At 53.4% G+C, this 26,071-nt stretch overlaps 1 protein-coding gene across 1 annotated transcript in view; it reads right to left on the reverse strand.

Moving 5' to 3' along the window:
- The window catches only part of TRIO (trio Rho guanine nucleotide exchange factor), a 203,553-nt gene extending 178,273 nt beyond the window's left edge, over positions 1–25,280 (reverse strand). The window contains 1 exon segment of the mRNA XM_049768364.1: positions 25,070–25,280. Coding sequence (XP_049624321.1) covers positions 25,070–25,268 — 199 coding nt within the window. The 5' untranslated portion in view covers positions 25,269–25,280.
- Positions 25,281–26,071: the final 791 nt, after the last annotated feature.

Below are 26,071 nucleotides of genomic sequence, written 5' to 3' on the forward strand. Positions count from 1 at the left end.
ACACCTGGTACCACTCCTGCTCTGTACTCAGAAATCGCTCCTGCTAGGCTTGGGGGACCATATGGGATGTTGGGACTTGAAACACCATCCATCCAGGATTGGCCACATGCAAGGCAAATGCACTACCCCGCTCACGGTGCAATTATCACTCTAGCCCCTAGTGTCACTTTTGAATCTTTTTCAAAGATCAAAGAAAAATACCAGCTGGTCATTTCTGCAGACAAGTCCTCATCAAAACACGATTACTTACTTACAGTGACCAAAAAGCTCCATTATCAAAGACTGTTTCTCTTGCAGGGCTATAATCATCAGCTGTGTGTACAGATCTTGCTGAACATAAATGAGGTCTTTTTTCCTCTTGGGCAACATACAACCAGTAGTAAAAAAAAAAAAAAAATCCAATGTCTGATTTATTTATATTCTGTTCTTTGGGGCAGATCAGGCTTAGCTGGTTCTTAGTAATACTCTTGATAACTTTTCACACTCTAGGATTTTAAGCACTTCTAAGACTTTCCCCAAATATCCTCTGGAATATTTGACTTGAAGCCAATGGCTCCGGTGGGGTTGGAGCCATAGGATGGTGGGGAGGATATTTTGCCTTGCACGGGGCAGACCTGAGGTTCCATCCTCAGCATCCCATATGGTCCCCAGAGCCTGTCAGGAATGATTCCTGAGTGCTGTTGAGCCATCAGTAAGCCCAAGCATCACTTACTGTACCCCCACCAAAAACAAAAAACAAACCAAAACAAAAAAACAACATTGAAATAGTGCCAAGTGGGGCCGGAGAGATAGCATGGAGGTAAGGCGTTTGCCTTTCATGCAGGAGGTTATCAGTTCGAATCCTGGTGTCCCACATGGTCCCCCGTGCCTGCCAGGAGCAGTTTCTGAGCCTGGAGCCAGGAATAACCCCTGAGCACTGCTGGGTGTGATCCAAAAAAACCACAAAAAAAAAAAAAAAAAAAAAAGAAATAGTGCCAAGTAACAGTGATTTCTCACTACAAACTGCTCAGATTTCATCTCCATCCAGTCAAAGAATGGGAACTGCTGATGTCACAGCAAATTAAAAATAGGCCTTTAGGGGCCAGAGAGATAGTACAGTGGGTAGGGCATTTGCCTTGCATGCTGCTGACCTGGGAGAGAACCGGGTTAGATTCCCAGCATTCCATATGGTCCCCCGTGCCTGCCAGGAGCAATTTTTGATCACAGAGCCAGGAGTAACCCCTAAGAGCTGCCGGGTGTGGGCCAAGAACCAATCAATCAATTAATAAAGTTTAAAAAATAAAATAACAGGAGCAATTTTTGATCACAGAGCCAGGAGTAACCCCTAAGCGCTGCCGGGTGTGGGCCAACAACCAATCAATCAATTAATAAAGTTTAAAAAATAAAATAAAAACAGGCCTTTGAAACTTGTTCTACTCTGTCACTGCACAGGAGAGGTGGATGCCGGCAGAGTGACTGTCCCCACCAGCTCTGGGGAATGTGAGCATGTTACCCCAGCTCAGAAATGGTCCTGTGAGGGGCTGGGACAAGAACTGGCATGCAACAATGTAGAAAGAGCAGCTTTGACACCTACATAGTAGTCTCTGCTCAAGTCACTGGAGCTGGATCTCTGGGTGGAATCGTGAGTCTATGAGAAGTCCTGGGGTCTGAGAGCAGAGCCCTGGTCCCCGGCCCCACATCCTCTTATAGTCCCTGCATCTTTCCAGATGTGAGCCCTGAGCTTGGAACCCCTTGAGCACCACCAGGTGAGGCCCAAACCCACTCACTCCATCCCCCAAATTAAAATGTGAGAAGTCAGAGCACCATGGAGGCTCTGCAGAAAGACAGCACAAGGGGTTACAACCTGGCCTGGATGCATCTGACTCTAGTTTGAGCCCCAGCACCACACCACGGTGCCCAAGCATTGCCAGGCACGTCTGGGGGAGGTGGCCTGGAGGTCCCAGATAGCAGTAGGTGTGACCCTGTTGACAGCAGTACAACTAGGCAGTACCACACTGGCAGGCAGGGTGGCAGACCATAGGTAGGCCAAGAATTGCCAGGAGGGGGCCTGGGGTCTCTGGGCACTGCTGGCGGTGGGGAAGAGTGGCACAGAAAACCAAGCAGTAGCATCACTAAGCAGAATGAAAGGTGAGTGGGGCCACCGTGGGGGAGGAATGAACAGTCCCTGTAAGACTCCAGAGCACTAGTACAGAGTCAACCTGTGCACAAGGTTACTGGGGGCTCAGGGAGCACGCTGAAGAGAGTAACAGGGGCAACTAGGGGAGGGGGCTGTTCAATGATCCCAGAAGCCTGGAGCTCGCACGTGAGTAAGAACAGGGTTCCCATAGAACAAAAATCACTTTGTTTTGCCTCATGTTTCTATTTCTTCCTACAAACTGAGAAAAAAATAAAGTCGACAGGAACCAGGGACCAAGCGGTCTCAGGAGCATTGAGAAGAAATAAAAAATGGTCAAACCTAAATAACCAACACAAAGTCAATGACAATAGAATCAAGAGACCCAAACTACAACAAGCTATACACAAAAGGGACTTGTTACACTAGCAGTCCAGGGTCTACGAGGGAAGATATGGGATACATGCTGGGAACTATGGCAGAGGGAGGACAACACTGGTGGTGGGAATGGCCCTACTTCACTGTCACTATGTGCCTGAAATATAACTGTGAAAGACTTGTAATTTACATTGGCCTCAATAAAAATTATATTAAAAAAAAAAAAAAAAAAAAAAAAGAACAGGGTTCCCCACTCAAGCAAAGGCCAGAGAAAAACTTCCAGGGTTTAGGAGTTGTGAAGTGAATTGTGGCTGGAAGGAAGCCCAGGGCACACCCCAGCTCAACAGGGTCCCCTGAGCATGGAGCAAGCAGCCCCTGAGCGCCCGGAAACAGGTTTGGTCCCAAATCAAAACCTCAAACAAACAAACAAACAAAAAGATACAGCCCTATCTAAAGTTAAAGTTAGAGAACAAGTGACTTAGAAAGCTGCCGGATGCAGCATTTACAGTAGTGACAAAGACCTAGTTGCTGATGGGAGAGCTCAGGAATGGGGACACGGACGGGGACACACACACACACACACACACACACACACACACACACACACACACACACGAACGCACGCACACTGCCAAGAGGCAGAGAGCAGGGACCTTTCAGGAAGGCTGAGTTCCGAGGCAGCACACACAACACCCAATGGCCAAAGGGGAAGAAGCTCCTTCTGACCCCGTGACACAGGCCTGCAAGTAAAGTACAGGCGGCTGTGGGGCCGTGGCGATAGAATAGCTGGGAGAGCATTTACTGGGTTCCATTCCCAGCATCTTCTATGGTCCCCTGAGCACCTCCAGCAGTGATTCCTGAGCACAGAGCCAAGAGTAAGTCCTGAGCACTGCCAGGTGTAGCCCATAAACAAAACAAAACAAAACAAAAAAAAGCAAGCAAACAAAAAGCACAGAGCTAGGAGGTTAGAAAGCAACCTAAGTAAGGATGGAGAATGCAGTTATTGGCAGGATTGAGATAAGAGCGCACAGTAGGGCCAGGGAGGGCCACAGAGGCTACAGGGTCTGGCTGCAATACAGAGCTCTGAGTTGGATCCCTCAACCCCCAGCATGTTCAGGCACTACCCTGGGAGGCCCTGACAGGTCTGAGCAGCATCATGTCTCCAGGCCAAGGACTGAACAGCCCAACCATGCTGGCTCAGTGGCCCTGGATCACACACACACACACACACACACACACACACACACACACACACACACACAATTACACAAGGTCAGAAAGGTTGTACAGGGCCCGGAGAGATAGCACAGCAGCGTTTGTCTTGCAAGCAGCCGATCCAGGACCAAAGGTGGTTGGTTTGAACTCCGGTGTCCCATATGGTCCCTCGTGCCTGCCAGGAGCTATTTCTGAGCAGACAACCAGGAGTGACACCTGAGCACTGCCGGGTGTGCCCCCCCCCCAAAAAAAAACACACAAAAAAAACAAAAACAGGTTGTACAGAGAGAAGTGCTCACTGATAAGATGATGCCACCTAGGTACAATGCCCAGCACCACATGTGGTCCTTTGTTCACTGTCAAAGGTGATCCCTGAGCACCTCCAAGTGCCCTCCCCCCAAATTTACATGTTCTAAAACCAGGAGTAAAAGTTCCTAAATATTTTCAGTATTTCCTCTCCCATAAATCATTGGCTATGAGAGAGAATAGGGGCACAGATCACACCATTTTGGGGGAGGAGTTTGGGCTATACCCAACAGTGCTCAGTGGTCACTCCTGGCTCTGCACTCAGCAATCCTCCAAGCAGGCTCAGGGGACCATATGGAATGGCGGGGATTGAACCCAGTTCAGCAGCATGCAAAGCAAGGCCCTATTGGCTGTGCTATTGCTCCAGTCCAACACACCATTTAAATCTATCTATACAATTTATCTCTACCACTTTGCAGGGAAAAGATAAGGAAGGTAAGAGCTGGCACTGAAGCTGGTCTCAAGTATCAGGACAGAGAACCAGGCCTAAGAGAGCACAAGGTAGCAGCCACCATCCCTGGAACTGAGTCAGGAGGAGAACTTCTAACCTTGCACAGTTGATCTAACAGCAGTTGGGCTTGAACACACCCCTTGGATACCTCCAATGTCATGACAGTTGGACCTAGACACATCTGTGGACACTCCCTGTCACACAGGGTATAAAAGGAAAAACTTGGGACAGTTGGAGGAGAAGCCCAGGATAATGACCAGAGCAATGCAGGTCGGTCTAAAGCATCAGCAGGCAAGATGCTGTCTCTGTCTCTGTCTCTTCTCCCCTCCCCTCCTCTCTCTCTCTCTCTCTCTTTCTCTCATCTCTCTTCTCTCTCTCTTCTCTTTCTCTCTTCTCTCTCTCTCTCTCTCCTCTCCTCTCTCTCCTCTCTCCTCTCTCTCTCTCTCTCCTCTCCTCTCTCCCTCACCCTCCCACCTCACTCTCTCTCTCTCTCTCTACTCTACATCTCTTTCTCTCTCTCTCTCTCTCTTCTCTTACAGCCTCCCTTGCCCACTCTGGCCAGTGAATTCTATCTATCTCTTACTCTGTCTCTTTTCTTCTCTCTCTCTCTTCTACAGGCCCCCTTAGCCCACTCTGGCCAGTGAATTTCTATCTCTCTCTTACTCTGTCTCTTTTCTCTCTTTTCTCTCTCTCTTCTCTCTCTCTCTCTCTCTCTCTCTCTCTCTCTCTCTCTCTCTCCACTCTCTCTCTCTCTCTCTCGTACAGGCCCCTCTCTCTTCTACAGGCCTCTCTCTCTCTCCAAAACCCCAGCACAGCAAAAGACTTCAGACTCTTCAGACTCCACGGGAATAAAAAGGATGCTTGTGAGTGTGTGTGTGTGTGTGTGTGTGTGTGTGTGTGTTGTGTGTGTGTCTAAAAACTTTAGACTCCACCGGAATAAAAAGGATGCTTTTGTGGTGTGTGTGTTGTGTGTGTGTGTGGTGTGTGAAGACTTCAGACTCTACGGAATAAAAAGGATGCTTGGTGTGTGTGTGTGTGTCTCAGTCCCAGGTGTGTGTGTGTGTGTGTGTGTCTCAGTCCCAGGTGTGTGTGTGTATGTGTGTGTGTGTGTGTGTGTGTGTGTGTGTGTGTGTGTGTGTCTCAGTCCCAGGCAGTCACTACGAACTGGCATTGCTGGGTAGCATCTACTCCTGCAGCCTTGGGCCTCTGCAGCCATGCTACAGCTCTGCAGATAACTGCAGTAACATGCAGATAACGGCAGGATTCTGCACCATCGCAGCACCATGAGGCCATGAGGCTGCGGCACCTTCTTCAGGTTGCCTGGCTCGGGTCTCCTGCAGGAAGATCCCCTCCCAAGTCTCCACTCCCTCCAGACACTGGAGAGCTGTGATTCCTCCCACTGCACACCCCATGACCTGCACCTTAGCCCACAGCCCCAAGGGAACTTTCCCCAGACTTGGGGAAATCAAGACTCCGCTTTGCCCAGCTGCACAGAGCTCTGCATTCCCGGGACCTGGAGTGATCAGGTTCCTGGGTTCCTGATCTGGTCCAGGGTCCTCAGCACCCAAGGGTGCGGTGCTAAGATGACACCTCTACCGTGTTCCCATAGCCCGGCCTGGTCTAAGGCTCAGGAGTCGCCCGTCCCTCTGCCAGGCTGCACCCCGCTTCTTCTAGGCTCCTGGACCTGCAGCAGTTGGAAGCAGAACCCCAGAGGGTTAGCACAGAGAGTCCAGGGCAGATTCCCCACAGTAGATGGCCCAGTGAAGAGAAGCCAAAGAGCAGACAGAGCACACTGGATGCAGACGGGCACGAGACAGAGTGGGATGGCAGAACAGGCTGTGATGGCTTCTAGAAGCATCCAAAATCTTCCCTGAGGTCCGAGGTGGCTGCCCTGACTTGGTGTGACTCGGAGGCAATAAGTCTGCTCCATGGAGGAGGCAGAAAGGAATCTAAGGACACTCAGGCCAAAAAAGAGACAGACAGACAGACCGACACTACATGGAACCAAAGGGCTGGCAGGCCTGTCCTGGGACAAGCATCTCAAGCTTGCCTGGACCCTTGGGGCCTTCATTTCTCCTTCAGATCCCAATTTAAAGAGAACCCACCTCATTATCCTGCCTCTGTAGAGTAGAAACTCCCTAGGGCTGGGCGATTATTTCCATCTTCCTGGTCGTAGGACTCCTGGCAGGTAAACTGGTTCCGGTTCCAGGACAGAACGGCCCTTCACTGCCCAGAGTCGCATTGATTCAATATTGCCGAAGATGGAAACCACTTCAAGTGTTAAGTACGAGTAAGGCCTCTAAAAGCGCAAAACACAGATAGTAGAGCATATGGGTCCCAACCTGGTACCTTCCTCAGAGAGTGACCAGGAAGGCCCCACACAGCTCTGCTCACCTCCTGTACCCTACACTGTAGCTGGCCATATGCCCCACTGTCCTTGTCCCTTTAATGGAGACTTCTCAGACTCCTGAAAAATGCCCTGCCCCACCTTCAGGTCAACGCAAGTCTACTCAGTATCTATCTGGCTAGCAGCCTGCAAAGAGCATGTTCACTTTCCCTTCCCTTTCCCTGGCACTTAAGAGAGTAGGAAGAAAGGGGCTGGAGCGATAGAACAGAGGGGAGGGCATTTGCCTTGCACACAGCCTACCTGAATTCAATTCCTGGCATCCTATGGTCCCTTGAGCACCACCGGGAGTGATTCCTGAGTGCAGAAGCAGAAGTAAGCCCTGGGCACTGCCAGGCGTGCCCAAAACCCAACACAAGGGGCTAGAGAAAACAGGGAGTAAAAGGGAAGGCGCCCACTGCCCCCTCAGCATCAACCCCATATTCCACAAAATCCTTCTAACAAGGGCACCCTGTGGGAAGAGCGCCCCCGGGGCGGCCCGGGGGTCTGCCCAGACAAGACAGGGTAGTACAGGGCATTGCAGGACGGGACCTTACAGGACTTGCACCCCAACCACTTCAGAAGGAAGGAACCTCTCCTGCGAACTCAGTGACAACAGCTTCCCAAGTATCCAGCCTAAAGTAAGCAGAAGTGGACATACCAACCATGGTTGCCTTCTGTGTCCCACCTGACCCCATGCCCACCACCACGTTTTGGCCACAAGCAAGCCACTGACATCTGGTCCACACTCAAAGCCGGTTAGTGCTCCCTGCCGGCCCTCCCTGGGAACCCTCCACACCCCAAACCTTCCCCACAGGCAGGAGCCCTGCAGTGGCTGAATCAAGAGCCCGTCTCTGTGAGAAGGAAAGACTGTCCTTCCTTGCCCTCATATCAGGCTTGAGAAAAGGCTTGGGGAGGTATGACGTGGGGGGGGGGGGGGGGGAGGCGGGTGTCTCAGACACTGGCCAGGCATGAGCTTCACTGCAGGAAACAGAACTATCTTCCAGAAACCAAGGGAGGGCCTCAATCTTGGGGGGGGGGGGGGACACGGACAGAGAAAACCACTGTTGGGGGCTGGAGGATTTGCCCTAATCTCCGATATTCCACCGGGTCCCCACATACCCAGAGTCTGAAGAAAAAAATCCCTGAAAAGCAGGTGATGCTTTCTGCTAAATTCCAGGACAGGCACTGCCTCAACCATGGTTTCCTTAACTGGACACAGAGGAAGAAACTTGCAGAAACCCTGGCTCTTGTCCCTCAGTGGTTTCCGGGCTCGCCTGCACACCTGGTGCAGGAACACGCCCCTTCCAAACCCCCATTTCTCACCAGCTCTCTCTATCCCTCTACCCTGGAGGACAGCGAGACAGGAAGTCACTGACCATTCCCATCATGCCCATGGTTCCTTCACAAACTCAGCTTAGAAGGTACAAACCCCGTCTCTGAATGTCACTCATCAGTTTCCAAAGCTGCTGATGGGGTCTGGCCTGGGTGGGCAGGGGATCCCTGGTCCCCTTCATCATGACTTCATGAGCTTTCCGGGGTCAGAGCAGAAGTTGCGACAGACCTTCAGAATCTGAGGGAGGTCTGAGTTCTGTTCATCCAAGCAGCTGGGGCTGGTACCAAAATCCACAGTGGGGATCGATCTGGGACTGGGCATGTGGGCAGAGCCATCCAGGCCCCAGGGAGCTTGTGCTGTCAAGGAAGGGTTGACCGGGGGTCAGGACAGAGCTTGGGAAGCAGGGCAGGAGGTAGGGCACCACAATGTCTGCAGTCAGGGGTTTTGAGACTAAATGTCAGGTGCGTGGCGACATGGCCCATTTCCAAGCGCTTCCAAGAAGCCCATCTGTGTGCCATCCACCACAGGCAGAGGCCAGGATGCTTCGGGGACAAGAGGGGAGACCAAGTCTCCGAGAACCAGTCTCCGTACCAAGGAGAAATGCTGGGAGGTTCCAGACCAGCCACACACAAACACCTTACCTGACCTCACCCTATCTTTTGGGACCTGGGAAAAGTGCTCAGAGAGTGAAGGCCTGGTCTGGAGAGAAAAAACATCAGGCAGGAAGACTGCCCACCCTCCGGGTCTCAGAGCACAGGTATCAAACTCAGACCAGCAGGCGAGAAGGGCACTGTACAAAAGTCATGGGCAGACCAGAGAGTGGATTGGGCAGTCCTGGCATAGAACCTGAGGCCACTGTCCGGAAAAGCCCCAAGTCGGGCATGGTCATTGTTGGATGCTGCTGATGCCACATCCCACCAAGAAGGAACTTCAGGGCCTAGCTGCCCCCACAGATGCTCACCAGCTCCGAGAACAGACAGAACAGGAAGAGCCCCCAATGGTCCCTGTGGCTGACAGCAGAGATGTTGAGGGTCCGTCCGGGTCCGGGAGCACTGCACAACCCGTAGAGGAGAACAAGACGGGGAAGGGGGTGGGCAAAGTTCCAAATGCGAGAAAACCAAACAGAGCTGGTGACGACGCAGAGCGTGACCCTGGAGAAAACCCTGGGCCTGCCAAGAAATGAAACGAAACAAAACATTTCTGCAACAGCAGCAGACGGAAGGTCACTGAAGCCAGAGACCAGAATGATAATACTGCAACCACGTTGGTTTCCAGATGTGGATGGTGACGCAAAAGAATGTCGCAAGTTGGGGCCACAGGGATACTACAGCGGTAGGGTGTTGGTCTTGCACGAGGCCAACCCGGGATCCCAAAGGGTCCCCTGAGCACCGCCAGGAATGATTCTTGGGCACTGCCGAGTGTGGTCCAAAAACCAAAGCAACAACAAAAAAAACAAAAAAGAATGTTGCATGCTCTGAAAATACCCCAGGGACACCTGAAATCACAACACTAGATACTGTGTAAGCACATATACAAACACACACATCTACACGCAGACTAGACACAGAAGTACATACTGCAGCTCCCCAATATGACGAGCAATTCCTCAAATGTGAGGAACCTTCTCAGAAGGAAGCTGTGAAGGCAGGAGACAGTTCAAGGGCTAAGGCGCTTCCTTGCACAAGGCTGACCCAGGAGCCCTCAGCATTGCTGGTTGTAGCCATAAACAAACCAACCAAAAAATCCCCAAAACATGTCCAGCAAGAGAGACAGACCACAGCAAGATAAGGTGTTTGCCTGGTGACAGCTGATCTAGATTCAATCGCCAACACCACAAATGGTCCCCCAAGACCCTCCAGGAGCAATCCTTGGGTGTAGAGGCAGGAGCAAGCCCTGAGCACCACTGGGTATGTCCCACAACTCCTCCTGCCCAGTATTAAAAAAAAGTCTTGGGGCCAGAGTCATGGCACAGTGGTAGGGCTTTTGCCTTGCACAACTGTCGACCCAGGATGAACTCAGGTATGATCCCCGGCATCCCATATGTCCCGAACCTGTCAGGAGCAATTTCTGAGCACAGAGCCAGGAGTAACCCCTGAGAGCTGCTGGGTATGGCCCCAAAACAAAAAACAACAACAAAAGTCTTTTGCTCTGCCTAAAAAGAAAAGCTCACCAGCTTTCAGTTGCAGGTGGCCATAAAGACAAGTGCCAGAAGAGAAGCCAAAAAACAAAAAACATGAGGAAATCTCAACTCCACTAATCCAGCACAAGTCCAGGCTCTGGACACCTCACCTCAGTAGCTGCACCGCAAAGGTGAATCATGCCATCGTCAAAGGCATCTAAGAGTCACCCCACCTGAGTGGTGTCTGTCTGATTCTTTTCATGAAAAAGGAAGGATCAGAAAGAGGGAGAAAGAGAGAGAGAGAGACAGACAGACAGACTAGCAAACTTAGCAAGGCCTTGGCATGCTGCGGGAAGGCGACACCCACATTTTTTGTCCGATCTGCCTTCTTCTTCTCCACTTAACTCAGTGTCCAAACGAAGCCACTCCTGCCCACGCTGGCTACAGGATCACCCCATGGAGCATATTCATGGGGAAGGAGGCTGAGTCTGGGGGTCAAAGGAGCAAACAGCCCCCAGAATCAGGCCACACTGGACGGGGCACCGCCTGAAGGGTGCTGGTGGGAGGCTGCCCCTGCAAACAACAAAGCCAGGGACCCACGCCCAGAGTCACCTTGGTCGAAAGGCACAGAAGGGAAGAGCCAAGGCACCTGAGTCAGCACCGATGACTGCAGATTGGTGGCAGCCTCGGCTCGATGTCCATCTACATATCTGTCCGTCCAATGAGATGCAGCAGGGTCTCGGGCTGGCTTTCAGCACAGAAGACAGACAGAGTGCTCATGAGGGAAGGCTGGGAATTGAGCACAGATATGGTGAATGTCCTGTCAAACTGTCTCCAGCCCAGTTTGGGAGGGACGGGCTCAGGTTAGGGCTGCAACTCAGAGGGGCCCTGGCAAGTGCCAGCGAGTGACAAGACAGTGGCCCTGCATGGATGGCCGAGCCCAGCTGACCGCAGGAAGGGGCTGTGGTTCTTGGCAGGAAGATGCACCATGGAGGACAGTGGAGGTGGGTCTGGAGAAAGCCCTTAGGTCAGGTTGTGGCCCTCCATAGAAAGGAGGAAGGAAAATAAAGAAAGTTTGTTTTGAGTCTCCTCTGGCCTCTCTGCAGGCTACAGTCTCTCTCACCCAGAATTATCTCCCGGAGACTAAGGCCAAAGGTGCTAGCGGGGCTCTGAAGATGGGGTGGGATAGGACCCTTGGCCCCCTCATGTGAAGTATGCCTGTGGCACCTGGTCCGAGAGTCCACAGTCACAGAGTCAGAGCACTGGAAAGGAGCAGGGACATCCCCTCAGCCCTGCAGTGCAGTCTGAGATGACCAGCCCAGTAGGGCAAGGCCAGGGCTAAGTCCTGAGGGAAGTGAGTTAGTCAGCACCACTGGCAAAGCCCCGGGAGATGGGGACAAGCACTCACACAGACATATGCACATCTCACATAGCCCCCCCCCCCCACACACACACCACACATATACTCACAGACATGCACACATATTCATACACTCACACATTTACACACTCAGATCTTCACACATGCTCACATTCATATGCATACATACACTCATAGACATGCACACATTCATATACTTTCACACATTTACATGCTCAAACACACACATTTACCCTCAGATATTCACACATGCCCATTCATATATACACATACAAGCATGCACACTCATACATTCACAGACATGCGAATTCATACACTCACACATTTATATGCTCAAACACATTACACTTTTAGATATTGGCATATGCTCACATTCACAGACACACACACATTCATACAATCACACATTTACACATTCAGATATTCACTTGTGTTCATATACACACATATATTTATTCTCAGATATACTTACATACATACAGTATGTCCACACATACTGTAACACACATTCGATACTTAACAATATGTGCTCCACACACATACTTACACATTCATCACACTCACACATACATCACACACATTCATAAACTCACACACACTCCTACATAGCCTCAAGAGACACAAGACACAGTAGGGGGGGAGACACAGCTCAAGGAAAAGGAGTTGTCCAGCGACTTCCACAAGAGTCTCTATCCAAGCCCAGGAACCAGGCCCAGCAACCAGCACCCAAGGGTATCTAGCACAGTGCCCCAGTGGGAGGCCTGGGACCCTAGATTGGTGGTGCCTGAGGATGCAAGGGCGGCTCTCAGGCACATGGCCTCAGAAGCGTGGGGGCCCTGAGAACCAGCCCTTGGTCCCCAACAGGGCGGGGGGGGGGGGGGGCGCGAGAAAGATCAAGTCAGCACCAGGAATTACAAAAAGAAAACAAGAGTCAGGGCCCATGAATGCACCAGGGAAATCCGCACCTTCAGTACCACCCAGGAGAAACATCTCTACCTTCAGAACAGGGGGTGGAGGACTGTTGGAGTAACCGGTTTTTACTTTATTCAGAATAATTCTCCCCTGGTTGTGCTTGTACCCATGGGAGGAAGCATCTCTGGATTGGTCCCCCACCCCTACCTGTTCTCCATCCATGGGGCTGTCCTGCTCTTCCCAATAAAGACCCCGGAGAGGGTCAGAGAGACTGCTTCCTGTTTCGACCCACAGCTAGCCTGCCTGCCTGCCAGTACCCTTGGCCTGCTTGCAGAGAGCTTGTGAACCTGTTTTATCTCCCTAACCTGGTGTGGATTATTTTCTGTGTTGGAGTTGTTCCCCAATCCGCCTTCTAGTACAGGGGACCATGAAGGACCCCCAAGAGATCTGCACCTTCAGTACAACCCAGGAGAAGCATGATCCACCTTCCCAAGGCCAACATATCAGGCTATGTAAATGGCAGAATTAATTGTGTGATGAAGTAAAAGTATTTGTTCACAGCAACATTCTAAGCAAAGTGTTCCCACCAACATTTGAGTGTAGCTCAAGAGTCAGAAAAATTATTCTCGGGAGTTGGAGCAATAGCACGGTGGTAGGGCATTTGCCTTGCACACTGTTGACCTAGGATGGACCTGGATTTGGTCGCCAAAACCCCATATGGTCCCCTGAGCCTGATAGGAACAATTTCTGAATGCAGAGCCAGGAGTATGCTCTGAGCAATGCTGGATGTGGCCCAAAACCAAAAACAAATATTTCAATCTGACCCTCATTTTTTTTTGGGGGGGGGCACACCGGTGGCACTGAGGGGGAGGGGAAGGGATACTACAGTGCTCTTTGTGTGGAGTGTGGAGCCTGGGCATGTACTCCAGCCCTTCTGAGCCATTTCCTGTTTGGACACCAAGTAAAAAGGCCACTTTCAACCAACCAACCAACAACCAACCTCCTCCTCTGACACAGAAAAATTTTAGAAGATTCTTGCAGTCCAAAGAGTAAGTAAACGCAAGGAAACCGAGTCAGACCACGTCAGAGTTTTGAAGTCAAGTTCTCAGGGAAGGCTGATTCCCAGCAGGGATCAGAAAGGGACAGGAGGCTGGAAGCAGGGAGATAAGAGGAAACAGAGGAAACAGAACACTGTCGAGAACAAGTGTCTATGACTGGTGAGGGGCAGAGAGTGCAGTGCTGGGACAGAGAGGGAAGGATAAAGGATCCTGCCCTGAAGCAGACGCTGGTCAGACACACCGCCGATATAGATACCGGAAACATGCTGGGTTTCTTGGTTTCTGGTTATTGGGCCACACCCTGAGGTGCTCGGAGTTACTCCTGGCAAGGCTCAGGGGACCCTAAGGGATGCTGGGGATAATATGAGGTCGGGCCACATGCAAGGCAAATGCTCTCCTCACTGTACTATTTCTCCGGCTCCCCTTTTCTTCCTTTCTTACTCTTATGTTGGGTTTTTTGACAGCACGCCCAGCAGTGCTCGGGCTTCCCCTCAACTCTAGCACTGCTTGAAGCCTGTCATCTGTGATACCAGGGACGAAGAGGGACGCGGGGTACTATCTCTCGGGCACACATTCATTCTTTGAAAAACACACTTCAAAGATTCGTCCTCTGCATTAATGGTGGGAAATGATCACTCTGGGCAAGAACTAGGTGCTGAAAAGGAGGGATAATGAGATGCAGGATACCCCTTTCAGTAATAATAATGAAAACCAGTGTCTGAAAGGAAAAACGGAGAGAAAGAGAGTGGAAAGAGAAAGGAGAGAGAGACAGAGAGAAGTATAGTGCCACAACAGCACACTGGGAGGGATGGGAAGGTAACTGGGGACTTTGGTAGCAAGAAATGAACACTGCTAAAGGATTGGGTGTTGGAATACTGTATGACCAAAACTCAACCATCAACAGCTTTAAAACTATTTCACAGGGATTTAATATTAAATTTTTTTAAAATAAATAATTGCATAATGAAATCACTGCAATTGGAAATGATTGCAAAAAAGAAAATCTGGCCAGAGAGAGAGAGAGCGGGTAGGGCGTTTTGCCTTGCAAGCAGCCGACCAGACCTACGATGGTTTTGAATCCCGGCCTACCAGGAGTAATTTCTGATCAGAGCCATAGAGTAACCCTGAATGCCGCTGAGTGTGGGCCCAAAAAGACAAACAAAAAAGATGGAAAAAAGAAAATTCATCTCCAGTTTAGACTCTCGCTCCTTCCTGCAGGGAACCCCCAATTCTACACAATTCCAAAGGGGAATGAGTCGCACTGGGGGCTTTCCCCGTCTTCGAAATACATAAACATGTCTATGACTCTTGGTACAACAGATTTTGGTTCCCCTGCGGTACCTCCAACTGGGGTTGGACCTGAGCCTGCTCTTGACCCTCCTGAAGACCATTTGCGGGGACCGTGGGTGGCACTCTGCTCTCCCCAAGTGCCGGACACTAAAGGGGTTGCATTTATGAGGTCCATTTGCAACCATCAGTTTCCCCAGCTGGGCAGCATCAATCCAACCCTGGTACTCAAAGGCGAGCAGCAGAAGGGAATAATTAAGGAAGTATGGGACTCCCCCACACTCCTCGGCATCAGACTCTGCAGTGCCCGAGGAAAACTGGCTGGCCCCTACAGACCCGCCTGCCTCCTTTCTCTCTCTTCCTTCTGGGTAACAGCAAAGCCCACTGGGGTTCTGCAGGGCCTGAGGCAGGGAAGAAGGGGAAAGAAGGACCTGGTCTTCCAGGTCCGAGGGACTGTGCCGGTGAGTCATGTGGACCCTGACAAGACCCAGGGAGAAAACTCATTCCAGCTGCCCCACAGGGCCCCCAGAAACCCTCCTGGGCAGTCTGGGGTGTTCCTCCTCCTCCCAGCAATCAGGAGGTGATGCTGAGGCAGCAGACTGAATCCTAAAGCCCCTCACAACTTCCGCTTCCTTCTAGTAGTGCAGCAGTGCCCAAACTGGGGTGGCTCTGGGGAATGAGGGTGCACCCTCGGCCTCGTGCCAGTGGCAGGGACACTTTCCAGTGCAGTCACAGGGACTGCAAGGGTCACTGGATACCCACACACTCACCACGTGCCACCTCACTTCCTGTATTATTCTCCTTCATTTTTGGGCCACACCCGGGTGCTCAGGGCCCCATCCCGGTGGGCTGAGGTAGCTAAGAGGTGTCAGAGTTCAAACCCGGGTTTGTCCACATGCAAGGCAAGCCCCATCTGTGTCTGCTGTGCTATCTCTTGAGCACGAAGGGTTGGCATTTTGGGGTGGGCACTCACATCTGTTTCTGAGCTTCTGCACTCAACAGGGATCCCCCTTCTTTTTTTTTTTTTGTTTTTGGTTCACACCCAGCAGGTGCTCAGGGGTTACTCCTGGCTCTACACTCAGAAATTGCTCCTGGCAAGCTCAGGGATACCGGTATTTGAACCACTGTCTCCGCATGTAAGACATACACCCTAATCTCCAAGTTATCTCTCTCTGGCCTGCAACCCCTTCTTTTTTGTGGGATCATAGATGGGCAGAAACTGCCCACAACAAAGCCACTCTGAGGCTTTGCCTCACAGGCTGGGGGCTGGGGGTGCACCTGAGTGGAACCTAGAGGGACCCAGACCCCTACTCTGGTCTCTAGGAAACTTTCCCAACTGGGGTGCCTGGAGAGGTGACATGCATGGGTTGGACCTTGCTGGTTACCAATGTATTGCTTCTGATTACGGTTGAAAACCAGACATTTGGGGACAGCTATATTTCTTCAAGCCATCCTCCTGCTTTCCTTTTGTGGGTATCTCTATTTTTTGGGGGTAAGGGGGTATCTATTACTCTCGGCATTAAGCCCCTTTCTTTGCTGTGCTAATGGACTGTTCCTTTTTTCTTTTTTCTTTTTTTGTTTTTGTTTTTGGGTCACACCTGGCAGCGCTCAGAGGTTACTCCTGGCTCTATGCTCAGAAATCGCTCCTGGCAGGACTTGGGGGACCATATGAGATGCCGGGACTCGAACAGCTGTCTTCTGCATGCGAGGCAAAAAGCCCTACCACCAAGCTATCTCTCCCGGTCCCAATGATGATGACTCTGATTTCTAATCACTGTTTTCCATTTGCTGATGGGTTTCGTTGAGGGGGGATTGTGGAAAGGTAGGAAGATAAGAGGTTTGGATCACACACTGCTGTACTTGCTGTATTTGTTTTGGGGGTCACACCCATTGGCACTCAGGGGTTACTCCTGGCTCTGAACTCTGGAATCACTCCTAGCAGGTTCGGGGGGACCATATAGGGATGCCGAGAATCAAACCCAGGGGCAAGATAAATGCTCTCCCCACTGTACTATCACACTGCCCCGCTACTGGTTTTTTTCAAGTGCTATTTAATATGAACATATACCAAGAAAACTAGATTTTGTGCGAATGGGACAGTGCTGCCAGTTCTAGGACTTTTAATACACATCTTCTCTATATCACAACAGTGCATGAAACAACCTCATCAACCCCCCAATGCTCCTCCTATTGCCCTGCCATGGTCTCCTCTTTTTCCCTACCTGGCCATGACTTCTACAACCTCTGCCACATCCCTACAGCTCACTATCTGCATGGAGGCCCGAGTGGAACCAGCAGCCTGTCACCTGGGGACCGGCGTCCTCCTGCCCTGCTGGTTGACCAGTCCACACCCGAGTGCCCAACATGCTCACATCACAGGGTGGGCAGTAAAGGGCCAAGACTTCACTGGTAGAACACTGAGCCATGCTGCTACATCACACCTCTCTCTTGAACCCCATGTGAAAAACGAGACAAGATGACTCAGGGTGAGAGAAACCAAGTCTGAACTCCCAGCCCAGCACAGGCCACTGACCCATGGGGTCTACCAAAAGGAAACCCATAGAGAGGCAGAGCCCAAGAGGGTGAAGAAGGGCCAGAACACAAGCTCTGCCTGCCCCGCAACGCCCCACCCCCCTAGCTGGACACGAGTCGAAGAAGCTAATTAAAGTGGGCAGCAATCTAAATCGCGAGTATATTTAACACCAGAAGGAGGTTAGCACTGGCCACAGCCCACCTGGCTGCAAGCCAGAGGGCCCCAGGTCACGTCTATGGTTCTTGAGGGCCGGGGCAGGTCTTACCTCTTGCCAGCTCCCCACATGCCCACCCTCCTTCCTGGGGAGGGAAGCAAGAAGAAGATTTGGTGAGGTCACAGAAGACAGCCTGGGGTGTCATGGGCAGGCGGGCGAGGAGACGCAAGAGGGGTGCACTGATTCACCGGGTGTGCACTGTGTCCTGGAAGCACACATACATACACACAAGCACATATACACACAACCCATGAAACACATCATGAACAATACACCACACATTATGTATAGTATTTGAGGGCAAGCATCATGCCTGATGCCATCCTTATGGGCAGAAGACAGGCCCGGATGCTTCACCAAGAACCAAAAGAATACCAAGGGACACAGGCAGGGCATTTGCCTTACACACGCTGACCCATGACAAAAGGTTTCGATCCCTGGCATCCCATATTGGTTTCCCCAAACCAAAAGCAATTTCTGAGCACAAGAGCCAGGAGTAATCTCTGATCACTGCAAGGTGTGGCCCAAAAATAAAAGAAAATCACGAATGTGACCCAGGTAGCCTAGACCAGGCTGATCCCTCTGTGCCTTCTCGGAAAGTGAGGACAATTTCCCCCTTTTCTGCATGAACCATCACAGACCAGCACCGCCCCCTACACCCTCCAACAGAAACACTTCAGCTCCACGACTTGACCTCAAAGCTGCCAAGCCACCAAATTTGTTTCAGCCGACAGATCCAGGGCTGTCTGTGGATGCCTCAATGTGCTACAGTTGCGTCAGCCCAGGGTGCCAGGAAAATCTGGTGGGGATGTTCCAGAGGAATCTCACAAGCTCAGGGAGCCTGAAAAGTAACAGGGAAGCCCAGCTAGTACCAATCACAGCCCAGTCAATCTGTAGACGATGATTTACTAACACCATGGAGAGAGAGAGAGAAGCAACTCAAACTGAGCCGTGCTGACCTAATATTTGATCATTCCATTTGCCTGTTGGTGTTGCAACAATCAATATGAAGTCAAGTTGTTTGTGCCTGCATGGAAGCAGGCTAGGGTGGAGGGTGGGAGACTGGGGACACTGGTAGAGGGAAGGTCTCGGTGGTGGTTGGTGATGAGTGTGGGAACATTTAGTGTCTGAAACCTGTATTAGAACTTGTAGATTGAACTGGAAGTCTCATGCCCCTGGGGGGGAGTTGGGAGGGGGACTGGGGAACATGGGTCTGTAAGCAATGCTGACACAGGAAATAATCCACATCAGGGTTAGGGTGAATAAAACAGGTTCAGGAGCTTCCACCACAAGCTCTCCGCAAGCAGCCAAGGGTACTGGGCAGGCAGACAGGCTAGCTGTGGGGCCAAAACAGGAAGCAGTCTCTCTGACCCTCTCCGGGGTCTTATTGGGAAGAGCTGGACCAGCCCCATGAGTGGAGAATAGGTAGGGGTAGGGGACAGTCCAAAGGATCCTCCCACCCATGAGGGGACAATCACATACAAAGAAGAAATATCCTAATTAGAGTAAGAACCGGTTAATCCAACAGTAGTACGTGGTGTTATAACAAAAATTAGAAGAGAAAAAACCATCAGACTTGATGAGATCCATCAGCTGAGAGACAGAGCACTTGGCAGGGGCCTGGCCAAGAGCCCCATTCCCCTCTTGACCTGGGCACCACAGAGATCCTGGGATAGGTGAGCACTGTGGGTTGAGAGGTCCTACCCAACCCTCCTCCTGCTCTGTGCCCCAGGCTCAGACACACAGGATATGGCAGGGTGCCCCACCAGCCTGCCTGCAAGGTCAAGGGATGAACTTCACTCCAGAAAACCTGTGCTGTGGTGGGACAGAGAAGGTCACAATGTCCTGGAAACCTGCCCTTCTCACTGCCCTGATAGCTTCAAATGCTTAAAGCACCAGGACAGACACTGACCTGTCCCCAAAGTCCACAGGACTACACAGTGCTTGAGGAAGGTTCCAGAAGGCCACCAGCATCTGCCATCAGCATAAACGGACACGCAGCCCTGCCCAGGGACTGTGAACTGGCAGTAGAAGGAAACTGAGTTTGTGGGTGAGGAAAACGAGGGCATTTCGGCAAGGTGACCCTTGAACATAGAGAGGGGACCAGGAAGGGTGTTTTCTTTTTTTTTGGGTTTTTTTTTTTTGGTTTTTGGGCCACAACCCGTTTGACACTCAGGGGTTACTCCTGGCTATGTGCTCAGAAATCGCCCCTGGCTTGGGGGACCTATATGGGACACCGGGTGGATCGAACCGAGGTCCTTCCTTGGCTAGCGCGTTGCAAGGCAGACACCTTACCTCCAGCGCCACCTACCCGGCCCCGGAAGGGTGCTGTTTTCAAGAGGGCAACACACACACACACACACAAAACAATTCCACCCCTATCCACAAAGCGATTTCTGAGCTGTCAATGAAGCTATTGATCAAGAACCTGCCATTTCTCTGGGATGCGGCCAAGGAGGTGAGATTCAATGGTCTCAACAGAGAAGCAAATAAACGTGAATTAAACATCAGATACAGCTGATCTGATTTGGAAACACGAGTAGGTAGTTTCCACACAGAGAAAGAAATATCCACAAATTTACCCCAACATCCGAAACGGCCAGCGTGCCGCCCCCTCTCCCCCATCTCCCCCAACTCTCTCCCATCACACCACACACACACACACACACACAACACACACACACCAACACCCCTTCTGAACAACAGTGAGTGGGGGTGTGATTCTATCTCACTTAAGTATTCCGATGGCTCAGGTCACACACACACACACACCCCTTCTGAACAACAGTGAGGGGTGCGTTCTATCTCACTTAAGTATTCGATGGCTCAATGACTATAAGTTCTACAGGTGAAGCTTCGGATGGTTAAACTGCAAAGGGGGGAAGAAAAAGAAATTCAACAATATCCCATGTCTATTTGAGAGTTCCCAAATGAAAAGCTCCAGCTGAACGAATGGTTTCCTTACGGGCTCTTTGATTTTCTCGAAAGTCACTTATAAGATGCACTTCAAACAGCCAGATCGCTGTCCTCTGAGTCAAGTCAATCAATCTTAGGAAAGGTCCCACCCAGCATCAATGACCGATTTCCATTTCCTTCCACTTCCCTTTCCAAAAAAGGTGCCCCTGGGGCACCTAGGACTGCTGACGTGCCAAGGCAATGATCAGTCTGGATGCTCAGGAAGCCCACTCTGCTGCCAAGGCTCTGAGGGGCAGCTCCGAGAGGGGTGTGAGAAGCAGAAAGAAAGAAGAGGAGAGCCAGGGTGTGCGTGAGCGCGCAGGAAGGAGCCTCGTCGGGCAAGCACAGCAAGGCGCCCCCACATGTCGGGTATGAAGACATCCAAGAAATAAGTTTTAGCTAGAGAGCTGAGTCCAGGGCAAGTGGTGGAAAAAGAAAAAGATGATTTAAGGGACTTTTCAACTGAATGACCTGAACCAGGTCTCAGCAGAGAAGGCTTTGCTTATGAGAGTTCCGAATTCACTCTTTTGTCTGTCTCTCTCTGGTAGGAGGACAATCCACAGGCTCTGCCCTAGCTTCTTCTTCCTCCACACACCCCCTTTTGAGATGAAAAGACCCACCTAGATCAGCTAGCATTTACACAGGGACTTTTGCCAGTTAACCACCTGCCCTTCCTCCTGTGCTGACTGACACTGAACAATAAAGACTATCCCTGGAGGGCAGTTGGGATGTTCTATGTACAGGTTGGGAGCCCCCTGACCTCATGATCTTCTATTATGTCTGTCTAGTTTTCTTATTCCTCCTGCACAAGGCTCCAGCCTGTTCGCCCAGGGCTGGGCTCCAGCACCCACAGACTCCCCACCACCACCTCCCATTTCCTTGCCCCACTCCAGGGGAAGGCAAAGTTTAATGACGAAAACAGGCCTACGGTCTGGGGTAGGCCAGGCCAAGCCAGGCCACTGCAGAATAACCACAAAAATACCTTTCTTCTCTACACATTCCCTTAATGCCAAACTAAAACATGTCGGGCAGGTTAAAAATAATGCTTTTATGTAAGCAGCAGCAGCACCACCACCACCATCACCACCACACAACCCCCCACGCACACGCTAACTCTCTCGCAAGGTTAAATAGAGAGCTCTGAAAGAATGATTTATTGCCACAGGAACAGAGCCCCAAAATAGATTGGCAATAAAAGTGATTGGTCCCAGTGGGGTTGCGAACGGATGGAGGCAAAGTCCTGGCCTTGGAGGCCGCCAGGGTAGGAAAGATTGTCAGGGTTGGGGGGGGGGGGGTAAGGGTGAGTTTCCGGGACCCGACCCCTCCCATCCTGCCCCCCCCCAAACCACGACCACCGGCAGAGAAGCACAATTCATCTTGAAACAAAGCTGGAAGGTGAGTCCACCACAGAGTCCCTTTGCGATCTGAAATCCACTTCATTTCTTTGGGGCGCTGAGCTACAGGCAGGAGAAGAAAAGCAGGCCACGTGTGGAAGTCGCTGACACTTGCAGCAAAGTCCTTGCTACCCTGGCTGTCCTGTCCCCCCACCATGCAGTTCAGCTCATGCCCAAGGGGCAGACACAGGCACTGGCTGACCCACCTGCAAGTGGCAAGTGTATTAAAGAGAAGAAGGGAGCTGGGGACCTGGGTGCTGGCTGCAGGGAGAGCCTGGAAGTGAGACAGACCCTGAGTTAAAGGGACAAGGAGGACCTAAAGTGGGAGTGGGGGCAGGAGAAGGGTGTCCCTGCTCTGAAGCCATGAATGACACCACACAAGAGAAGTCAGACACTTGGTGGTGGGATTCAGCAACAGCTGCAGAATCACTGGGAGGAACACTGAGCCCAAAAACCTTCTCCTGGAGGGGTCCCCTGTCCCAAGAACGGGGCTCAGGCCCCTCCATCTCTTACTCCCCACCCGACCGACCTTGGCAGGTGGCAGGGCCTCTGGTAAGGGGCAGTCCCAGGGCAGCCCGTTCTATTTATGAAGCACTTGGATTGTTCCCAAGTGCCATGGCCACCGGCCCTCCTCCTCCTGCCACCAAGTGCAACCCTTCCCCCACACCACACACACACACACACACACACACACACACACACACACACACACACACCAGTCCTTTGCTGTCTGGGACTAGACTGAGCAAATCCCCTTTCTCTTTGGAGATTCTCTTTTTTGGGGTAGTGATGGAAGGGGGTTAGCTTTCAAGGGGCTAGGGATTGAACCAGGGCCTCGAACACACCAGGCCTGTACTCTATCAGAGAGCAACTGGCTGGCCCTCCAAAGAGTCTTAGAGGCAGGAAGAAAAAGAAATCTAGATCCTGAAGGGGAATCAGCAAAAAGGGGGTGGGGGGGTTAGGGATAAAGGCCAATTAGGGACGGTGCATCAGAGCCTCAGAGGGAGGCTGAGGGGATACACAGTTGTCTAAGCATCTACTATGTCCTCCCCTCCCAGGACCGCCAGAACTGACCTTTTACATTTCCTGCAGTTTCCAGAAGAGCAGTGCCCCTCACATGGCCACCGGACCCCATCATGAGGGCACGCCACTCCTCCAGGTTGGGTTCCTCTACAGAGACCCGCCAGCCCCACCACCTTCTCTCCTCTCTGCCACCCAGCAGTGCCCCAGAAGCCCAGTCCCAGATCTGGGGCAGGGATGCGGCACAGCCCCAGGAGGACAAGCGCGTGTTCTATCTATAAAAGACCCGGCACCAGGGGGCCCCTGGGAGGGACCGAGCTCCTCCAGGTCAAAACCCGCTACGGGGGGTCCAGGGCAAGGCTTGCTTCTGCCCCAAACTGAGCAGGAGCTGGGAGAGAAGGGCTGCACCAGCGCCCCGCTTCCAGGAGTCCTAGGACAACCCTAAGGACAAGAACCAAGGGCTCAAGTTGTGCAGGGGTGCCTGTGAGTCCACCTAGGTCTCTCGGGGGACTCTCAGACATAAAAAACAGTGTTTCCTGGGCTCTAGCAGCAAGGAGGGCTCAGCTGGTCTCGGGGTGCCCAGGATTCCCTGGGAGAGGTGACAGCTTCCTGCGTGCACAGGATGGAGCTGCCAGGCCTGGCTCAATCTGTCTCCTCCAGGGCTTGCAGAAAGCGACCCAGCTCAGCTCTCCAGAGGTGTGAAAGCTTTACTGCACCCATTCTGGCTACCTGAACCCCGATCTGACACCGCTGATGTCCTCGGGGGGGGGGGATGAATGTCACTCCCAGCTACAAGCGACGGGTTCAGAGGGCTCCAGACCACGCACCCGAAGGTGCTCAATAAAAATAAATTAAAATAAAAAGCGCAGCGCGTGGTGCGGGCTCAACTTCCACCCAACGCAGCAGCCCTGCGTCCTCGGCTTGACCCCTATTGACCTACCCCATGGAAGGCTGCGATCTGCCCGAATCCGAACCCCCACCCCCATCCATCCATCCATCCATCCATCCATCCATCCATCCATCCACCCACCCATCCCCAGCCTGTGCGCGCGCCCTACCTCAGGCCTCTCTCGGGGTCTCAGGGCCCCAGTGCCGCCCTCCAGCACCCTGAACCCCAAACCACCCCCAACACCCCAAGTCGCACCCGGACCTGGCCCGCCCTCCTTGGACCTCCAGCGCCGGTTTTGCATTCTCCCTGCCCCGCGCCGCCCGCCAATGCTTTTGCTCAGGGCTGCTGTCGTTGTCCCTGCTGCGCGGACACGGACACGGGGACGCGGGATCTGGGCCAAGCAGAGTGGGGGGGGGGGGTAAAAGAGGAGAGGAGGAGGAGGGCGCCGCCACCGCCACCGCGTCCCGGGGACGCCCGGGCACGCCCCCCAAAACGCCTCCCCGCGTGAAACCGGTGGCCAGGCAAGCGAGAGAGCGAGCGCACCCACCTATGCATCCATCCACCCACCCACCCGTCCACCCACCAGGCGCCCCGCACCCACGCGCCACCGCTGCAAAGCCCGCACACATCCCCGGAGACATGACATCCGCGCCCGGCCTGGGGGTGCGCCTAGAGCCGGGGAGGCCGGGTGGACGGACAGGGTGGAGAGGTGGAGAGGTTGGAGAGATTGGAAAGGTCCTGGGCACCGGGGCCGGATCCAGACCCCAGACACACAGCGTGGGCCCCCGCCACCCACCCCGCAGTGCCCGCCGAGCCCAGCAGCAGTCCCGGCCTCGGGGGGCGCTTGGCCGGGGAAGGCAGAGGGGCCTCCGCCCTGCGCCACCGGTGCGCCCCGGCGCGTCCCCAACGGCGCCCTCCCGAGACGAGACGCGACGCAGGCAGACAAAGAGCCGGGCCTCCGAGGCCGCCCTCCGAGGGGTGGTGGGTGGGTGGAAGACGGGAGGCCCCGGGGCGCGAGGGGCTGCACAGGGGGGTGGGATGGGATGGGTGGGCGAGGGCTCCCGACCCCGCGGCGTGGATGGAGGAGACGGGGCGCAGGGGCGCGCGGCGCGGAGACACACTCACCCGATCGGAAGAAGGCGGCGATGTCGGCCAGGTCCTTGGCCGCCTCCTCGGCCCCGTCGCCCGAGCCCAAGCCCACCGCGCCGGCCGCGCCCGAGGAGGGCCCCGAGGCGGCGGCGGCGGAGGTGGAGACGGAGCCGCAGGCGGAGGAGGCGGAGGAGGCCGGGGCGGCGGCGCCGCTGCTGCCGCTGCCGCTGCTCATGGCTCCGGCGGCGGTGGCAGCCGCGCCCGCCCGCCCGGCTCGGGCCCCGCCGCCCCTGCACGCGCGCGCGAGTCCCCGCCGGGCGCCGAGCTCGCCCCGGGCCTGGAGGGAGGGGACGGAGGGAGGCAGCGGCGGGGAGCGGCGGGAGCTCCGGCGGCAGCAACCCGAGCGCGGCGCGTGGACGCGGGGGCCCGGGCCCGGGCGAGAGAGCGCGCGGCGCGGGGGGCGCGGGGGCGCGGGCGGGCGGGCTCACGGGCGCCGGCCTCAGCCGCAGCCGCCCGCCTCCATCTTGGTCGCGGCCGGGAAGGAAGGAGGCGGCGCCGCCGGGGGAAGCAGCCGCGGCGCGAACGGCGAGCGCGGAGGAAGGGACACAAGAGGGGCTTCGGGCATTTCCGGACGGCTCCGGCGCGGCCCGAGCGTGGGCTCGGGGTGGGGGCGTGGCCCGGCGGTGAGCGAGGCCCTGATTGGTCGGGGATTTGTAGGGGGCGTGGCTTCTGCGGGCGGAGCTTTTGAGATAGGTGGAGTTTTGAATGGATGGGGTCTAGAGGGGAGGAGCTTTCTGGATGGGTGGGGTTTGTGATGGGCGTGGCCATTTGGGGCGTGGTTTTCTTTGGTGGGCGTGGCCTCGCCGCCCGCACCGCCGCAACCCTTAGCATCCTTGCCAGTTTCTCATTTCTCCTCCACCGAGCCGGTTTGCATCTCGGATCCTTAGCAGGTTCCGACCTGCAGGGCTGGACACTTGCAAGCTCCCTTACACGCGCTTCTCTCGCTCTCTCTACCCCGCTGGGCTCGTTCCCTGCACT

This window comes from Suncus etruscus, chromosome 2 (genome assembly GCF_024139225.1).
Source record: "Suncus etruscus isolate mSunEtr1 chromosome 2, mSunEtr1.pri.cur, whole genome shotgun sequence".
Taxonomy (NCBI): domain Eukaryota; kingdom Metazoa; phylum Chordata; class Mammalia; order Eulipotyphla; family Soricidae; genus Suncus; species Suncus etruscus.